Source organism: Hypanus sabinus, chromosome 16 (genome assembly GCF_030144855.1).
Source record: "Hypanus sabinus isolate sHypSab1 chromosome 16, sHypSab1.hap1, whole genome shotgun sequence".
Lineage (NCBI taxonomy): Eukaryota > Metazoa > Chordata > Chondrichthyes > Myliobatiformes > Dasyatidae > Hypanus > Hypanus sabinus.
Window position 1 is genome coordinate 18,205,546 of NC_082721.1, and position 21,082 is coordinate 18,226,627.

At 40.6% G+C, this 21,082-nt stretch overlaps 1 protein-coding gene across 1 annotated transcript in view; it reads left to right on the forward strand.

Annotated features, from left to right (window-relative positions):
• Positions 1-21,082, forward strand: part of LOC132406038 (ADAMTS-like protein 5) — a 138,530-nt gene that overhangs the window by 87,409 nt on the left and 30,039 nt on the right. The window contains exons 3-6 of the mRNA XM_059991197.1: positions 2,696-2,850; positions 10,222-10,282; positions 15,580-15,688; positions 18,344-18,471. Of these exons, the coding sequence (XP_059847180.1) occupies positions 2,696-2,850; positions 10,222-10,282; positions 15,580-15,688; positions 18,344-18,471 (453 nt within the window). The remainder of the gene's footprint in view (positions 1-2,695; positions 2,851-10,221; positions 10,283-15,579; positions 15,689-18,343; positions 18,472-21,082) is intronic.

The following is a 21,082-nucleotide window of genomic DNA, read 5'->3' on the forward strand; positions in this document are numbered from 1 at the left end:
AGTTATACTCCTAAAACTTAGAAACATTAGGAGATAATCTTTCCATGTTAACTAGATTATGATTTGACCCTGACCTGAGGTTTTGATCCTATATCCTTTCCATACAAGAACTAGCTACTTTCACCACTCACAAGCCTATTGAAACCTTCATTCGCAATAGTGGCACAGCTAGTACAACTGTTGTCTCACTGTTCAACTGAATTTAGTTCAGTTCTAGCCTCCAGTGGGCCTGTGTGGAGCTGTACGTTCTTGTGGATAATCCAGCTCCTCCCATGTTCTAAAGGCAATTGTGCTGCTGGGTTAATTGCCAATGCGAATTGCTCCTCCTGTGCAGGTTGAGTGTAGCAGTGAAATAGAATCTCGGACAAGTCAATGAGAATGTTGGACCAATAAAATAGGATTGATGTAGAATTGTTGTGTGAAGGTATTCAGTGGTTGTCACAACCAAAGTGCTATACTTCTGCACCAACGTGGATAATTTCACTTAGGTCTGCTCTGAACTGATTCTACAAGCTTTCAGGGACTTTACAACTCATGTTCTCAGTATCAAGGTGTCTTTACCCATAGAACTATCTCTAACTGCATGTTTTTTTCTTATGTTCTACAACATTCCTTTGTAAACTCTAGGAACCGTTTTGTGTGAAAATCCCAGGAGATCAGTGGTTTCTGAGATAATGAAACCACCCTTTCTGGCACCAACAATCATTCCTTGATCAAAGTCCCCATTCAGATGTTTGGACTGAACCTCTTGACCATGTCTGCGGGTTTTTATGCATTGAGTTGCTGCCACACAATTGGATGATTAGATATTTGCATTTACGAGAAGTTGTACCTAATAAAGTGGCCAGTGAATGCGTAATATTATATATGATACATTATAGCACCAGAATATATATTATACTACTGAAATCCACTGCGATTCTTATAAAACGAAAACTAATTGAGAAAATAGCAGGGATTCCCTTCATTTATTTGGGACACTATGCCACTTAATTGGGACAGAGGACTGTTGCCAAACAGTTTCTAATTAGCATCAGATGCAAAAACTTGTGTGGTTGTTGGACACAACACCATACTTAGAGCAAGTTGTTTTTAAATAGCGGCTGTTGTATGTGCTTGTGTTCAAAAAGCAGTAAATTTTGTCACTGATAATTAGCGAGAAATAAGAAGTAAGACAATTCAGAACTAACTGTTTTGCTCACTGCAGTTTCAAGCATTTGAGCTTGGAGATGCCAGATATGGTTGTGAATGAAAATGAAATCATTTCACTACTTCAACAAGTTAGGAACTATAAAGAATTTGAAGGTATTGATAATCATCTCAAATGTTACAATAGAAATGAAGATTCGGAGGATGTTGTTGTGGATAGCATTGTATGAAGGTAGTCTATTACCTTCACTAGGTGCCTGCACAGATTTTGTTCATTTATAGTCAAACAAAAGAATGCAGCAGCATATGCTAAACTCCTCCGATAACTATTAAAAACTACTACACAGATTTACAATACTGTAGTAGTATTGATATTGTCCCGTATTTCATTTAAATAAACAATTTAGTCAAGTCAAGCCAAGTCACTTTTATTGTCATTTCAACCATAACTGCTTGTACATAGTAAAAATGAGACAATGTTTTTTCAGGACCATGGTGTTACATGACACAATAGAAAAACTAGACTGAACTACGTAAAAAACAACACAGAAAAAACTACATTAGACTACAGACCTACCCAGGACTGCATAAAGTGCACAACACAGTGCAGGCATTACAATAAATAATAAGCAAGACAATAGGGCAGTAAGGTGTCAGTCCAGGCTCTGGATATTGAGGAGTCTGATAGCTTTGGAGAAGAAACTGTTACATAGTCTGGTCATGAGAGCCTGATTCTATTCAATTAAATAGTAGTTTGTCTGTTTTATGCCTTTTTTATAACTATGTCTAAAATAGTAGTTTGTTTGTTTTATAACTGTTTCAAAGAAACTTCGACCAATTAGGCAGCTACATAATTGGGCCAAAAATATACTTTATTCAATTTTGCCAGAATATCTAGTGTGTGTGCATGTCTATGTGTGTACTTCTGTATTTGCACAAATTGTCTTCTTTTACACATTGGTCATTTGTCAGTCTTTCTTTATGTCTAGTTTTTCACAAATTCTATTGTGTTCTATTATCCTGTAAGTGTCTGCTGGGAAATGAATCTCAGGTAGTATATGTAACATATACATACTTCAATATCAAATTTAATTTGACTGCTGTGACAAGAAATCTTTGGTTTTTATAACTCCCAAAAGGTTGAGATTTTCTTTATGCAGTGAATTGAATATACTAAGAAAACATTGCCTGATAGAACAGTGGAAGCAGATTCCTCTGTAAGACTGGAATTTGATCTGTAATTCAAACAGTATAAATATTGAAGTCTGTGTTGGAAGGTTAGAGGTGTGGAAACTAGTGAATAGCCCTTGCACACTGGTACATTAGAGTGAAAAGTCTACTGCAATTTAATCACCATCTAAATCTAGGTGCAAAAGAAAAGGTCAAGATGACCTGGCTACACCTTTCTCTTTCCTAAAGCTATTCCTACACCTTAAAAGGGCACGCGCTTTGTGGCAACTCCATCCTGTGGTAAAGGATTTGGAAACATTGTGTTGGGCACAGTGGTTGACTGCTCAATGTCATTAATGTTTATTTCTACAAGTAGGCTGCAAATCAGAAGCTAAGGAGATCCCAGTGGATAAACAGGCCCCGACAACGGCGACAGGTGTGGATTGGTGAATGGTCAGGGTGGAGCAGTTGGAGTGTCTGTTCCGGCACTTGTGGTGGGGGAGCATCTTTCCGGATCAGGCGTTGCCTGAGGTAAGTGCCCAGAAATTCCATATGTATTGTGCACATCTCTTGCTACTGCATTGGAAATCAACAATACTGGTAGTTTTCCACATTAGATGCAAAAGCATCCCATTGTGAGCCTTGAAGAGGGTCCAGAGGAAGTTCGCAAGGATTATACCAGGAATGAAAGGGTTAATGTATGAGGAGCATTTGATCGCTCACTGGAGTTAGTGAAGGAAATCTCAGTGAATATCTATTGAATATTCTCAGGCCTAAATAAGGTGGACATGGAGACGATGTTTCCAGTAGTGGGAGAGTTTAGGACAAAAGGGTATAGCCTCAGAATAGAAGGATGTCCCTTTTGAATAGAGATGAGCAGGAATTTCTTTAGCCAGAGAGTGGTGAATCTGAGTGTGGTGAACTACATATACCTGTCTGGACACGGCCCCCTGATGACTGCTCCTGTGGCCCCTCCCACAGACCATGGCTCCTCCCACAGACCCCGGTATAAAGGCGATTGAGGCCTGAGCCCTGCCCTCAGTCTCCAGGATGTAGTATGGTGATCAACTACTGCTTGTTCCTTCTTCCAGTCAATAAAAGCCGATATCTCACCTCACGTCTCAGAGAGTTATTGATGGTGCATCACTGAGGAATTTCTTACCGCTTACAGCCGTGGAGGCAAAATCACTGGATATATTTAAAGCAGGCGTTGATAGTTTCTTGATTGGCAGTGGCATCAAATATAATGAGGGAAAGTCAGGAGAATGGGATTGAGAGGGAAAATAAATCAGCCATGATCGAATATCAGAGCAGATTTGATGAGCCAAATGGCTTATTTCTGCTCCTGTGACTTATGGTCGAATTACTGCATAGTTGTACCTCACTTTATTGACATCTGGTGGTTAAAATTATCCACTACGTTAATGGAAATGTGGGCAAAGACAATTTTATCCTGTAGATTGCGGGAATTATTCTAATAAAAGTATTACTACTTTGTCTCAGTGAAGTAACAAATTTTTACCAAATCAAAATGACTCACAATATTAGATATTAGAAATAAATAAAAAAATATAGAGGGAAGGATTGCATTTAGATTAATTGATTAATTTTTGAATTGGATGTACGTAAGACAGAAACAACCTAATTATGATTTTGATTAAAATCAAAGAATATATTTTATAAAGAAAAAAAATGCAAAAATAAAACATCACTAAAGAGTCAGAGAATTCTGAATTTCTCTGTACTTATAGAACTTGAACTCTGTAATTTCACTCCTCGATGACCCAGCTTTTTGCTCTGAGATTGTATGCTTCACTCTGGATCCCTACACCACAGGAAATGGTTCCTCTGCATTAATTCTTTCAAACCTTTTATTATTCTCAATCACCCATTAATCTTCAAAAATCATGAAAATTGCTTTGGAATTAACAAAATTAGAACCTACATGAGACTAAACAATATTTCACTGATGGCAAAACCACCAAACCTATCTTCTTTAATGTAAATTCATTGTTGTTTTCCTCATATCTTTTAACATTTCCCTTTTTATCCATTACAATAAAATGGGACTCAAATCTGAACAACGTTTAGAGTAAAAGAAAATTCTTTACTTTCTGCTTGTGGTTCTAATCATACATTTTCAGCTTCCAAGGCACAGGGAAAAACTGCTTTATTTGACATCCACACAAATAATTTGATTGCATCAGTCCATTAAGGCAGTACAAGGGAAAACAATGCTAAGCGATAGTGAGAAAGTATCCTGCCCACCATTCATTGAGACCCAATTCAATGCCACAGTGCATATATGAAGGATAGCAATAACAGAATGCAAAGAAAGTGCAGTGCAGGTAGATGAGGTGCAAGGACGTTACGAGGTAGATTGTGCGGTCAAGAGTTTATCTTATCGTACTATGCCTACATCGGTAGGATAGAATATCTCCTTGAACCTGGTGGCATGTGCTTTCAGGCTTTTGATTCATCTGTCCAATTGTAGGAGTGAGAAAAGACGTCTGGGGTGTTTGTGGTGCTTAGCTGCTTTAACAATTTGGAAGAGGGGATTAATTGCAGCTTATCTTAAATTTGTTTTTAGATGCCTAATTAAGGACATAAAACATAGAAGCAGAATTAGGCCTTTTGGCCCATCAAGTCTGCTCTGCCATTCAATCATTGCTGATCCTTTTTTCCTCCTCCTCAGCCCCACTCCCCAAAACCTTTGATGCCATGTTCAATCAAGAACCTCCAATCTCTGCCTTAAATATACCCAGTGACCTGGCCTCCACAGCTGCCTGTGGTAATAAATCCCACAATTTTATCACCCTCTGGCTAAAGCAATTTCTCTGTATCACTATTTTAAATGGATGCCGCTCTATCCTGAAGCTGTGCCCTCTTGTCCTAGACTCCCCTACCATTGGAAACATCCTTTCTACATCTACTCTGTCTCAGCCTTTCAACGTTCAAAAGGTTTCAATGAGATTCCCACTCATCTTTCTAAGTTCTGGTGAATACAGACCCAGAGCCATCAAACACTCCTCATATGATAACCCTTTCATTCCCAGAATCATCCTTGTGAACCTCCTCTGAACCCTTTCGAATGCCAGCACAGCTTTTCTTAGGTGAGGAGCCCAAAACTATTCACAATATTCAAGGTGTGGCCTCACAAATGACTTATAAAACCTCAGCATCACATCCCTACTCTTGTATTCTAAACCTCTTGAAATGAATGCTAATATTGCATTTGACTTCCTCACCACCAACTCTACCTGCAAGTTAACCTTTAGGGTGTTCTGCACAAGGACTCCCAAGTCACTCTGCATCTCAGATTTTTGAAGTTTTGCCATATTTAGAAAATAGTCTACACATTTATTTCTACTACCAAAGTGCATTACCATGCATTTTCCAACATTGTATTTCATTTGCCAATCTCTTGCCCATTCTCCTAATCTGTCTAAATCCTTCTGCAACCTACCTGTTTCCTCAACACTACCTGCCCCTCCACCAATCTCCATATCATCTGCAAACTTGGCAACAAAGCCATCTATTCCATCATCTAAATCGTTGACACACAGCATAAAAAGTAGTCCCAACACTGACCCCTGCTGAACACCACTAATCACTGGCAGGCAACCAGAAAAAGATCCTTTTATTCCCACTTGCTGCCTCCTACCAAACAACCAATGCTCTAACCGTGTAAGTAACTTTCCTGTAATACCATGGGCTCTTACCTGGGTAAACAGCTTCATGTGTGGCACCTTGTCAAATGCCTTCTGAAAGTCTGAATATACAACATCCACTGCATCCCCTTTATCTATCCTACCTGTAATCTCCTCAAAGAATTCCAACAGGTTCATCGGGCAAGATTTTCCCTTATGGAAACCATACTGACTTTTTCTTGTCTTGTGTCACCAAGAATTCTGTCACTTTGTTCTTAACAATTGACTCCAACATCTTCCCAACCACTGAGGTCTATAAATTCCTTTCTGCTGCCTTCCTCTGTTCCTAAAGAGTGGAGTGACATTTGCAGTTTTCCAGTCCTCCAGAACCATATTAGATTCCAATAATATTTGAAAGATCATCACTAATACCTCCACAGTCTCTACCACTACCTCTTTCTGAACCCTAGGGTGAAGTTTCTCTGGTCCAGCTGATTATGTACCCTTAGGTCTTTCCGCTTTTTAAGCACCTTCTCCCTTGTAATAGTAACTGCACTCACTTTTCTTCCCTCAGACCCTTCAACATCTGGCACATTGCTAGCATCTTCCAGAGGGAAGACTGATGCCAAATACTCATTTGATTAATTTGCCATTGCCATGTCTCCCATTATTATCTCTCTGGCCTCATTTTCTAGTGGTGCTATATCTACTCTCAATTCTCTTTTATTTTTTACATCCTTGAAAATAGCTTTTACTATCCATTTTGATAATGTTTATTAACTCGCTTTCATATTTCATCTTTTCCCTCCTAATGATTCTTCTCGTTGCTCTCTGTAAGGTTTTAAGAGCTTCCCAGTCCTCTGTCTTCCCACTACTTTTTGCTTTGTTGTTTGCCCTGTCTTTTGCTTTTACATTAGCTTTGTCTTCCCTTGTCAGCCACAGTTGTACTATTTTACCATTTGAGTATTTCTTTATTTTTGGAATACATCTATCCTCCCCCTTACTCATTTTTCCCAGAAACACAAGTCATTGTCACTCTGCTATCATCCCTGCCAGCATCTCCTTCCAATTTACTTTGGCCAACTCCTCTCTCATACCATTGTAATTTGCTTTACTCCACTGAAGTACTGCTCCATCAGGCTTTACTTTCTCCCTGTCAACTGAGTGGAAATGCAGAAGATGCAAAGAGTCTGCAGGAAGATATAGATAGGTTTAGTGAGTGGGCAAGGGTCTGGCAGATGGAGTACAAAATTGGTCAATGCAAGGTCATCCACATTGGAGGGAAAAAATAGGAAATCAGCTTATTATTTAAAAAGTGAAAGTTTGCAGCATGCTGTTGTGCAGAGGGACATACAAGTCCATGTGTGTAATCACAGAAGGTTGTTTTAGAGGTACAAGAAGGCAAATGGAAAGTTGGCCTTCATCGCTAAAGGAATTAAACTGAGGAATAGGGAGGTTATGCTGCAACTGTATAACATACTGGTGAGGCAACACCTGGAGTACTGCATCAAGATCTGGTCTCCTTACTTGAGAAAAGATCTACTGGCTCTGGAGGCAGTGCAGGGAAGGTTCTCCAGGTTGATTCTGGAGAGGAGATGTTTTAATCTAGGGGGAGAGATTGAGTCACCTGGGACCATACTCAGTGGAATTCAGGAGAATGAGGGGGAATCTTATAGAAACATAAAATTATGACAGGGTTAGACAACATTGAGGCTTCCACTGGTATGTGAGACCAGAACTAGGGCCAATAGCCTCAAGATGTGGAGGGATTTAGATTTAAGATTTAGGACAGAGATGAGGAGAGAGTGCTTTTCCCAAGGGATAGAGAATCTGTAGAAATCTCTTCCTGGGGAACCAATAGAGGCTACCTCATTAAATACAGTTAAGACACAGTTATATTGATTTTCACATAACAGGAGAATTAAGGGTTATAGGAAAATGGCAGTGAGGTGGAGCTGAGTCCACAGTCAGATCACCCATGACCTTGTTGAATGGTGGAGCAAGCTGGATGGGTCAGACGGCCAACTCCTGCTCCTATTTCATATGTTCTTTACCAAGGCAGTGAGAAATATAGGCAGAGTCAATGTAAGTGAGGGAAGCTGACATGGTATGGGATTTGGAAGGGAGCCCCTTAAATATTGCTACTCCCACGTGCCAGACACTGTGACCCTTCAAAGGGGCTGAAGTTGTGGGAATAGGAGACAATATCAGAACAAGCCTAGATGAGCTCCAGTGTGCTGGTGGTGGAGAGAATGGAACACATAGTAAGAAACCTGTTACAGATTACTGGCCCTGGTTATTTAAACAATGGTCCATGTTGATCTCCCTGTTCTTAAGGGGCAATTGTTAGCCACAGTTTGGAGGGGAAGAGTCACCATGATTACCCAGTCTTCCAGCTCCAGGTACTCTTCAATGAAGTTAAAAGGATAGTGTTCTGCAAATATGCTGGGGGTTGTCTATTGTATCCAGTGCTCCTGATGTGGCCTCTACATTGTTGAGACCCATCATAAACGGTGAGAAGTAGTGGAACTTCCCAGAGGCCAAACATTTTACTTCCAATTCCCACTCCTGTTCTGACATGTTGGTCCATGGTCTCTTCTTGTGCCAAAATGAGTCACCCTCAGATGGAGGAGCAACACCTTATATTCCATCTGGGTAGTCTCCAACCTGATGGTGTGAATATCAATTTCTTCTTCCAGTAAAAATAAATATTCCCTCTCGTCCCCTCTTCCTCTATTGCCAATTCTGACCTCTTACCTCTGTTTGCCAGCCTATCATCTGTCCCTGGTGCCCCTCCTTCTTCCCTTTCTCCTATGGTCCACTCTCCTCTCCTATCAGATTCCTTTGTCTCTAGCCCTTTACCTTTCCCAACCACCTGGCTTCATCTATCATCTTCCAGCTAGCCTCCTTCCCCTCTTCCCACCTTTTTATTCTAGCATCTTTCCTCTTCCTTTCCAGTTCTGAAGTGTCTCGGCCGGAAACATCGACTGTTGGTTCGTTTCCATGGGTGTTCCCTGACCTGCTGCATTCCTCAGTATTTTGTGTGTGTTACCTTGGATTTCCAGCATCTGCAGAATTTCTTGTGTTTATGGTGTCCATGTAGTTTCAACTACATGGAAATTGGGGAAAAAAATCCTCAAAGTTTTACTGCATCAGCCCAGACACATTTAGGGCATTTTCCAGTCTCCTGTGTTTCTATATAATACAGTCAGAGACAAGGTCCACAGATTTTGTGTTAAACTGGGTTTAAAATGTTTTATATAACGGAAATATAGGCTGAAGAATCAATCTAAATTACCTACTTTGTTACTCCCCAGAGGAATTCCCAATGGTGATTTCCATGATTAGTGACTGGTATTAAAAATGTTTTGCGAATTCAAACTGTGCATATCATTTCCTTCAAATAACATCTGCAAAAATAATTCCTTGTAACTCTTTATGAATGTTTGGAGAGAAATGTATAACCAGAAGGATAATCCTCAATTCAACTGATCCTGGAATTATCAAAAGATTCTTAAAGGGGTAATGACAGGTAGACTGATTTTCTATAACAGTAGCGAACCATCATATCTGATCCATATTGCTATACTATAGCATATATTGCCTGTTTTGTGGCAAATTTTCCAAGAATGAAATTTTAAGTTAGGATTCTAAAACACTATCAATCCAGAATGAATTTTAAGATGATTATCCAGCCACTACCACACCAGAGGCTTTGTGTGTTTCCTTTCTTTGTAGCCTCCCTAGTCTCGTGACCCTTCAAGATCTTGACATTACTCCAATCTGGCCTCCTCCGCATTCTTGACTTTCTTTATTCCGTTGCCTGCTGCCTTGTCTTCAGCTGCCAAAGCACTAAACTCTGGAATTCTGTCTGAAAACTTGGCCATCTCCCTATCTCCTTTCCGTTAAGACAGTTTTTTAAAAAAAAACTCATTGACCAAATAGTTGGTCCCCTTTTCTAATATATTATTACATGGATCACTGTCAAATTTTAGTTGATGGTGAGAAGACTTTCGTGAGAGAATTTGACAGGAGACAACCCAATAACTGGAAATTCTTCATTCCTGAAAAAGTGTCTCAGCCCGAAACATTGATTATCTATCACTTCCATAGATGCTGCCGGACCTGCTGAATTCCTTCAGCATTTTGTGTGTGTTGTTCCAATAACTGGAAGTTTGGCTTTGTTGCAGATTTACGATTGTTCTTTCAGAGAATTGATAAGATCCACAATAAGTTTGTTTTCAATTTTCAGATATGTCAATGCAGAAGACTGTCAAGGAGATCAGAGACAATACAGAGTATGCAATGTTCAGGTGAATATATTTCTCAGAATAAATTTAGCAACAAAAGTTTTTTCAAATGGTCTCTCTCTGATTCATTTGTCTCAATTATTGATTTGTTCACATCAAGCATTCTTGACAAACTTTTCATTCCTGTGTTTCTATTCCTCCTCTATCATTTGTTCAGCTCTATTTCAACTTTCACTTCATCTGTCCTCTTCATTTATAACTGCTTATCCCGAGAAATTAGGTATTTTCTAATTTTCGTATCATAACTTCCAGAGATGACAAGAATCTACTCTCAACCCTCCCATACACACTGACCATGGCAATATTAAAGATATACACCCAGTGGCCACTTAGTTAGGTACTGGAGTGGAACCAGGTGTAGCCTTCTACTGCTTTAGCCTAGCCATTTCAATGTCTTCTGCACACCACTATTAACATGTGGTTATTTAAGTTATTATCACCTCCTTGTCAGCTTAAAACAGTCTGACCATTGTCCTCTGACCTCTGTCATTAACAAGGCATTTTCACCCACAGAACAGCAACTCACTAGACTTTTTTTTGTTTTTCTCACCATTCTCTATAGAGACTGTTGTGTGTGAAAATCCCAGGAGATTGGTATTTCCTAAGATACTCAAACCACCCCGTCTGACACCAAATCATTCCTAATCAAAATTACTTAGATCAGATTTCTTCCCCATTCTGATGTTAGGTTTGAATAACAACTGAACCTCTTGACCATGTCTGCATGCTTTTATGCATTGAGTTGCTGCCATATGATTGGCTGATTAGATATTTGCATTAACAAGCAGGTGAGCAGGTGTGCAGGTGCACTTAATAAAGTGGCCATTGAGTGTAAACTCTGACAACACCCATTCTACCACTTTACCACCTCTGTCAATCCCTTCATTGTTTGGTTAGCTTGCCTGAGTAGCATCAAATTTGAGGCAAGTGGTAACTTTGGGGGAGCATCACTGAACCATATCCCAATTGCCATTCCTTTCTCATTAACTGAATCTTCCGTCTCAATCACAATACCTCACTGTACTAGATTTTACATTACTTGACCATCCTTTACAATGCGGACCTAAGCTTCAGTATCCATAATTCCACTTATCTCCATCTCCTGTTTAGATCATCTGCTGCTACAAATAGCATAATCTTTGTCAACTCTGGACGTGACCATTTAAACACTGCTCCAAGCAGCTTCTTAAATTCCATTCACTATTAACATTAGAAAAAAAATTCTCTCCAGACCTCCTCTAGTCAAGTCATATCCTTTCTTACAATCCTTCGCCCATCACCATTGTTACCCATGATCACTCAATCTTCATAAGGTTTGCATACTTAAAACCCTCCATGATTCAACACTTAATGTCTTTGCAACTCCCATCCCTCCTTGAATTCTCAATTCCTCTGACATTGCTTTTGCGTATTCCTCCTTCACTTCAAAGTCGTGGTGTCATACAGTATAGGAACAGGGCCTTTCAGATTGACATGTCTATGTTGGCCTTGTCTTTCTCTACACCAATCCCATTTGCCTGCATTGGTTTATGCTTCACCCTGCCTTCTTCACACCACTTTCATATTGTCCAGTCCACTTCCATTCACACAGCTTCACCCTTGGCTGATTGCTTTGCATGCTATACTTCATTGCCCTTCACTTCATCAATCTTTGCTTCTACAGTACTGTGCAAAAGTCTTAGGCACATATATGTAGCAAGAGTACCTAAGACTTTTGCACACTACTGTTGTAATTTATAATTGCACTGTACTGCTGCCACAAAAAACAACAAATGTCATGACATATGTGAGTGATGATAAACCTGATTCAGACTCGGGTCTCTATTGTGGACTGAGAGAGGGAAGGGAACAGGGAGAGGGGAATCATGGTTGGGAAAAAGGGAAAGGGAGGGGGGAGGGAGCAGGAAGCACCAGAGAGATATTCTGTAATGATCAATAAACCAATTGTTTGGAATCAAATGATCTTGCCTGGTGTCTCAGGGTTGGGTGTGTGCACACTCACTAACCACTCTCCCCACCCGGGCGCTCCTTCTTTGCCACCTGTCCCACACTCTTTCCATGATGCTCCACCCTCACCATTCCCAACATGCTTTGCTCCCACCAGATTTACAAACGCGCTCTCCACTCTACGTTGACAGGTACAGGACTGTGCAAAAGTCTTAGGCACCCTAGCTGTATATATGTACCTAAGACTTTTGTACAGTACTGTAGTTTACCCTACATGCTCGGCCCTTTCAGGTCTGCTACGGCGCAGCCTGTTGGGACCCGCATACTTTGCCATTTCCACTCCAAATCAACTTTTTGCTTCAGTACCATCAAAGTTCACTTCAACTCCACTCTGTCTTTTCAAACTTCACACTTCACCCTAGCCTCCGCTCTCCAGGGTCCACTTGTAGTCACTCTGCAGCCAATTCCTGTTGCACACTCAATGCTTAGTTGCCCCCTCACTCTGTTCATTCCTATCCCTGCTTCACCCTCCCCAGCCCACCAGGCCAACTCCCTTCCTGGTCCGATTCAGCTCCAAACTACATTCTCCTTTTCACGTCAGCTCGAGCTACAACCTTCCGTCATGTCTACTGAAGTTCCAGCCAACCAGGGGTCTGCACCCAGTTTCCCATTATCACTCCAGATCAGTCCACCTCCCCTGTTGCCAGCATCTCATCCACTCTCACTTCACTCAGACTACTTATGCTCCCCTCTCCCCATCCATCCAGATACTGTGTACCTCTTCACTTTCCGCGGTCCACTTCTGGTTACTCTGCAGCCTATTCCTCTTGCCTTTTCGCTCTGCCACTCCCTACATGGCCCACTAGGCCAACGCTCTTTCACATCTGCTTCAGTGCCATTCTGCCCTTTTTCTTTCACGCCCACTTGACCTCCTGCCTGCCACCTTCCTTCCAGAACTGCCTTGGCCACACTCGGCCTTCTCCCTTTCACAACCGCTTGATCTTCACCCTGTTGCTTCTGCTCCAAATTTCCCATGTTAACTCCAGAACATAACACCAAAAGACATAGGAGCAGAATTAGGCCGTTCTACCCAATTTCATCATGTTTGATCCATTTCCCTCTCAACCCCCTTCTCCTGCCTTCTCCCCATAACCTTTCACATCCTAACTAGTCAAGAATCTATCAAGCTCCACCTTAAACGCATCCAGTGACCTGACCTCCACAGCCACCTTTGGCAAGAAATTCTGCAGAATCACCACTAAAGAAATTCCTCTTCATTTCTAGCACTCTCCTACCTAGTTCATCATCCTGCGCCTCTTCACCTTCCATGGTTCACTTCATGGTTCACAGCTGCCCTGCCTGCAGCTGATTAGTATTGCGTATTAGTTGTTTAATTGCCCTCTTGCTCCGTCCTGGTTCACCCTCAACTGTCTTCTATGTCTCTAGCCCTTTAAACCAGCTGATTGGTGATATTGAATTTGCCTACCATAAAAACAGATTTTCCACCAACAAAGTTACCACGTGACACAGCCGAAAACTATACAAGGTGGTCCTTAGCTGCCACGCATAGAGATCTAGCAACCCAGTGACATTGAGCAGCTGTATTGCCAATACGATTATATGGGAAAGGACTGTAACATTGATCAATGCCCTCCTATTCTTACAATACTACAATTAAACTGTGCCAATGGCAACAAAAAGGGAAACAAAAGAGATTCTGCAGGTGCTGAAAATCCAAGGTAACATCGTATCAGATTCTTTCTTCAGCACCTTTACCTTTTCCACCTATCACCTCCCAGCTTCTCACTTCATCTCCCCTCTCCCACTCACCTGTCTTCCCTCCTTCATCTATCACCTTCTACTGTGTTCTCCTTCACCACCCCACCCTCCACTTCTCCCTTCCTTTCCAGTCCCGATGAAAGATCTTGGCCCAAAACGTTGAATTTTATTCCTTTCCATAGATGCTGACCTCCTGAGTTCCACCAGCATTTCATATATGTACTCAAAAAATTAAATACAGTCCTCAGTCTCAATGTAAAGATTAATTTTAAATCCCTTTAATAAATAGGTAGCCAATATCAAAATAGCAATGAGAGATAGGGGCTAACTTCTAGACATTCAGCTATTTATATCCAATCCTTCATCTGTGGGTGGAATGTTAAGTGGTTGATAGCAATGTTTCTGCATGTAAAACTGTATCAGATCATTAGTTAGCAAACAAAAAGACAAAAGGCTTTTGCTAAAACTGTATTGGAATGGTTATTATTTCTGTTATCTGTTGGCTTGCTTTGGCTACCTAAACACTACACTTTATTGAATGAAACAGATTTTCTCTTGTTTGTGTTTGACATTATTGAGTGATTTTGGAAAGTAATTGGGAATGACCTATGTCATGATGTACCAACGAAAACTTTGTCCAATCATTGGCCACAATTTATTTTATTTTTTTATTTCTATTTTTATTTAGAAATACTGAACAATAACATACTCTTCCAGCCTAATGAGCCAGGGTCACCCAATTACACCCATTTGACCATATGACAGACTACCCCGTACATCTTTGTAACGTGGGATGTAACCTGAGAGCTCATGGAAAGCCCACATGATCAGGGGGAGAACGTATGATCTCCTTACTGACAAGTGGCACCAATAGGAAACCCATATGATCATGCAAAGAGCATATAAACTATTTACTGACAGCGGCAGAGTTGAATCCAATTTGCTGGCCCAGTAAGACGGCGACACTACCCGCTAACCTACTCTTCCCACCAATCTCAGAAATGCTTTGCCTTAACCATTCCTTTTCCAGTTCTCTTTAACACTATTGCGAAATCCCAGCTAATCAACCAGCCTCATATTTACATCTTTGTTTCTCCTCATTTGATTTTCTTTCATTCCTCCAATTTAAGTGCATTTCCCGACATTTACAGGTACTCCATAAATACCAGTTTGTTCACGGGGTCTGCATGTTGCTCAAGTTTAACGATCCATTCTAATTGTCCCCTGAACTTAAGGGTTCGGCATTTTCAAAGTGCAATTTAACATCAAATGGGTCTGGGTTCACAAACTGCTCAAACATTGTAAGAGAGTAGATTTCATTCCTAAAAAGAAATCGGATAGGGTTTTAGTCTTATGGTGACTCTCTCCGAGACCAGCTTTATCCAGTTTCAAGTTTACTTCTTTCCTTGAATTTAAATTCTTGTGCTATCTGAGGATCAACGTTCCCTAGTCTAATAAGCAAACCATTATGCTAGTGAACAGACTGTCAGATACAACTTAAAAACATTATTCTCTGTGAGCAACTCCAGGTTGTTTACACATTGCTGACAGACATTAGCAATTTTTTTTCACAGGCGTGCCCTCCAGGGTCCACCGATTTCCGGAAGTTTCAGTGTTCACTTTATAACAACAAACCAATCCGGGGCAACATGGTGATTCAACAGTGGCTTCCATTCTACGGGGGTAAGTGTGAAACGCTCTGCACAGGTACAAAATGATGATATCACTGACATCCTCATGTCCTGAGCTGAAGATCCAGTTCAGTTGGCACAACTCCACCTTGTCTTGTACCTTGATCAGGACAGGAAGTTGAGCATTTGTCAGATAAGCTGAGGCTGCAGATACGTGTTATCAGGATAATGGGAGTTCAGAAACTTGGACCTAAATCCTGATGTGCCTATTCAATTGACTGTGTTATCCTTTGATGTGATGCAATGCTTTTGGAAGGAATGCTATGAGGATTAACCAAAATTTAGCAGATCTCAAAAGGATGAATCCTTATCAAATTAAACCTGTACATTTTGGTATATTCAAGGATAAGTCACGATAGTTCAAGGCTTATCAGATTTGGAATGGAATTGAAACATAACAAACAATACTTTTTCAGTTAGGTTCAGCTGTGAAGGAAGCATGGTGCCTCTCCTTCCTTAAGAGTCTGCAGAGATTCGGCATGACATCTAAAACCTTGACAAACTTCTATAGATGTGTAGTAGAGAGAGTATCACGTTCTGGAATGGAAACACCAATGCCTCTCAATAGAAAATCCTACTAAAGGTAGTGGGTTTGGCCCAGTACATCAAAGGGTAAAGCCTTCCCAGACACCAGGCACATCTATATGAAACGTTGTTTTCGGAAAGCAGAATCCATCTTCAGAGATCCACACCACCCAGGCTATGCACTCTTTGCACCACTGCCATCAGGTAGAAGGTACAAGAAGCTCAGGACTCATGCCATCAGGTTCAAGAACAGTTACTACCACTCAATCATCAGGATCTTGAATAAAAGGGGATAACTACACTCACTCGCCCCCTCATTGAGATGTTCCCACAACCAATGATCTCACTTTAAGGACTCTTTACCTCATTATCTCATGTTCTTATTATTTATTGCTATTTATTTATAATTACATTTGCACAGTTTCTTCTCTTCCGCACTCTGGATGATCTCTCATTGATCCTGTTATAGTTACTATTCTATATATTTGTTGAGTATGCCCACAAGAAAATGAATCTCAGGGTTGTCTCTGGTGACATATATGTAGTTTGATAATAAAATTTACATTGAACTTTGTAGAACTAGGAGATGCAACACTAAAATCAGTTCAAGTGGAAGTTGTGAGACACATCCACACATAATGGGTGCTAGAAATGGGACAATTGATGACCATTCAATTGAGGATCTTAATTCTGAAGTTAATAGATTTTGCTAAACCAGGCTTTCAAACAACATGGGGCCGGGATGATGGATTTAGTTTGCAGATTAACGCCAATCTCTCTGCATGGGAGAACTGATTTGATGGACTGATTGGTCTGCACACTTAACACAATGCACAGGGGCCCTTTAAACCTAGTTAGTGCACAAATAAAGTGAAATTACAACTGCAACTGTACATACGAATAAAATAACTCATGACTGAAATGTCATGAACTAAATCTGGGTTAAATTACCAGGCAGAAATCAACACAGAATATTCAAATCGGAAACTAGCAGATATACTGTCCCTAAAGGCTTGCCTAAACTACAGCTGTGCCATTTGGAGTAACAATCTTTCTCCAGTGGGACTCCACTGTGTCCATCAGGATTGTAAACTCATTATTCTAAAATGTTTCAATGTTCTAAGAAATACAGGGCAAAGGAAGTAGTTGCAGACATATTTACAATGTTGCTTTATACAATTACCTCATGAGCAGAGCGAAGGATCAATAAGGAAATCTTATCACACTACTAGCCAAATTCAACAGGGTATACAAATGAGCAAGTAAATGGATTTTAAGCCATTTCATGGAATTTAACAATTTCTTAACTTTTTCCATCTATCACCTCTCAGCTTCTCACTTCATTGCCCTCTTCCCTCACCCACCTACCATCCCCCTCACCAGGCTTCACCTATCACCTTCCAGCTTGTACTGTTTCCCCTCCCCTCCCCCTTCTTATTCTGGCTTTTGACCCCTTCCTTTCCAGTTCTGAAGAAGGGTCTCGACCCAAAATGTCAACTGTTTATTCCTCTCCATAGAAGCTGCCTGACCTGTTGAGTTCCTCCAGCATTTTGTGTGTGTTGCTCTGGATTTCCAGCATCTGCAGAATCTGTTATTTTGAACTAATGAGATCCACTTTTGGCTGGCACTCACATAATAATCTGAATGGCCTCTATTTTGCATGAATTTCGAGTATTCGGAGATATTGGCGTTCTTCTGATGCTGAATCAACTCAAATTAGCAGCCATGCCTTCAGCTGCCAAGGTTTTAAGCTCAGGAATCCACTTCAGTAACTTCTTGCCTCTTTATCTACCTTTCCTCCTTGAATTTTATAATTTCTATGCATTTCTTTAGCTTGGTATCAAATTATTTTTCTCATCTGTGAAGCATCATGGAGTTTTTTTGCACAGTTAAAGATGCTACATCAGAGGGAGTTACTATTTGTTCTAGTGGGAGGATTGTAAAGTAGTGATCTTTGACCAAGTAATTTAACTCTTTGAATGCTATTTAATATAACGACAGCCTCTTCTTGCTCAGTACTATCACTGACTCATAATTGCTTCACATGGATTTGGCCCAGGGTTCTGCTCATACCCTGGAGACTTGATAGGAGTTTAATCTTTGAATCTGCTGTCTCCTCTAGCTCCCAACCAATGTGATCTCAACTGCCTGGCCAAAGGGAAGAACTTTTACTACAGATTTGGTTTTGTTCTAGACGGGACGAAATGCAGCCCAAACTCATCGGATATGTGCATCAGTGGACGGTGTCTGGTAAGTCATATCTCAGGCATTAATAAGAACTAAACCCAGCCTTTAGAATGCACTGCTGTCTGTCTTAATTAAGCATATTCAAGGAAGAATTGTTTATATTTTTAGGTATTAATGTAACCAATGGATTTGGGTTACTGCAGGAAGAAGAGACTGAGATGAAAGATCTTATTGGATAGCGGAGCAGATGCAAAGTGATGACTGCCTTGGTCCAGTTCCTATTTTATCAATGGTGACTCATGCTCAAGAAAGTAGGGCTTGTACCTTACCTTCCTTAAGGTCCATTACAATCCTAATTTAGCGTTGTTGCTATGGCCAGAGTTAGAAGGCAACATTTCCATACATTGCAACAGTTTGTTCCTCTATGCGCAACACTTTTGTTTTCAGAGTCTTATAGCACTTAAGCAAAGAAACAGGCCCTTTGGCCCATTGAGTCCATGCAAAACTATCGTACTGCCTAGTCCCAGCAACCTGCACCTGGACCATAGCCTTTAAAAACCTCCCACACATGTACTTATCCAAACTTCTCTTAAATGTTGAAATCAAACCTGCCTCAATCACTTCTACTGGCATCTCTTTCCACAATCTGCCTATCTAGAAGTGTTGCTGAATGCAATGTCATCTTGGAAACACTCAACAGTATCAGGTCCAGCTCCTGCCTGTACAGTGAGGTGGGGTTTTGGAGGTTCAGTTGGGGAGCCCAGTAATAACTTACAATCATAATGTAAAATGTCAATTGAACATTACAATATATGGATAGACCCTTTGGCTCATGGTGTTGTGCTGGATGGGAAAAATTAAATGCCTAACTGAACTAATCCTTTCTGATACATTAGGTCTATATCACTCCATTCTCTGCATGTTCATGGACTGGTATTGGAATTGGTTTATAATTGTTGAGGTATAATTCCATGTGAGTGGGTTTCCAAAAGACACCATGGCCAAGGCTTCCGTTTGGTTTCTGTCATATTAGAATGTCCAGGAATAGGAGGCAGCCTTTCTTCTCCATCTCCACTGTAAATCGAATGTTTGGATGTATGCTGTTCAAAATGGTCGTGGAGCTGTTGGAGTGTCTGGAGTCCAGGAGGTCACACTACAAATGTGTCATTGATGTATCTGAAGAGGCATATGGGGTGTAAGGGTGATGAACTCCGAGCCCTCTCCTCCAAGTTAGCAATAGCCAGCAACAAAGGCGATCCCATGCTCACTCTGTCCATTTGTTTATACTAGTTCCCCTTATAGAGGAAGTATGGTGATGTCAGGGTGTGTAGCACTGACCTTTTTGAACACACCCTTTTCAATGTACTCCCTCTATAAGTGGAACTCAATGTGTATTCACTGATACAACAAAAATATTGAACAAGTGTGGGATTTAATACCTGCTTAAACAGTGCTTTGTTTTGTGAAGGAAGAATGCAGATGCTGATATAGGTAATACATAAAACCACAAGCTTAATTTCAAAGTTAATATTTTAGACTTGTAGCAGGGGTTCTGAATCTTTTTTATGCTATGGACCAGCACCTATTAAGCAAGGGGTCCATGGACCCCAGGTTGGGAACCTCTATTGAAGGAAATGTGTTGTCAGTGGTAAATTGTTCCACAAAGTTGAGAGGGAATACTACCTGATTATAGAAACGGAAATGAACTTGAGACCCAAGCGAGACGTCCCGGAGAGGTAGGCACTTTACATGGGTTGAAATTAGTATGAAACCTCGTGCACATGCTAGCTTTGCATTACTATGAAACCCAAACTACTTGACTCTGAACTACATTTGTAATGTGTCGATTAGAGATTAATATATGTGTAATTCTGTTTGTTACTCCCTTCTCAAGAGATGCACTTATCTGCCAATGTTTAGCATTTCCAAATAGAAATATTTTATTAGCTGCAAAAAAAAGTCTTCCACTCGACATGATGAAAAAGTCCCGTATATTTTGATGCTAAATTGTCTCTTAAAGGATTGTTACGCTATGTTTCCAGTATACATCTGTGTGTGTTCTTGTTGTGCTATACAATTTTAAAGTTCATGCTCCATCCTGTCCACTCAATTCTCTAAACATAAGCCTGGACAGCATATCAACATACAACTTGACCGTAAGAGCTAGCACTGTCAATTTATTGAGCATTCCAGGATTAAAACTGTTCTTTCCTGAAAGTGCATAGGTTAAGTGAAGTGTCCTACCGACTGACACCCAAAATTACTCCACCCATCCTCGCTTGTTATACTCCGAATGGAAAATATTTTGTTTGACCTGGGTCAAGGCAAGACCATTGCACTTCAGTTGAGCCATTAGGGAGATGCTGAACTGGATTTTTCAATTTCTGACATTGGTTAGATTATCTTTATACTTCCAGAATCCAGAGACTCAAAGGGGCATCTGTTTCTCACTGCAAAAGACCCTATAAATACAAAGGAAGGGGAATTAAATTACATCTCTGTCTCAGTAGGTCAGGCAACATCAATGGACAGTCAATGTTTTGGGCCTTGAAGGGTCTTGGTCTGAAATGTCAGCTGTGAGTTTCTTTCCATCTTTCCATCAAAGCTGCCTGACCTGCTGAATTCCTCCAGCACTTTGTGTGTTTTGCCCAAGAATTCCAGAATCTGTAGAAGC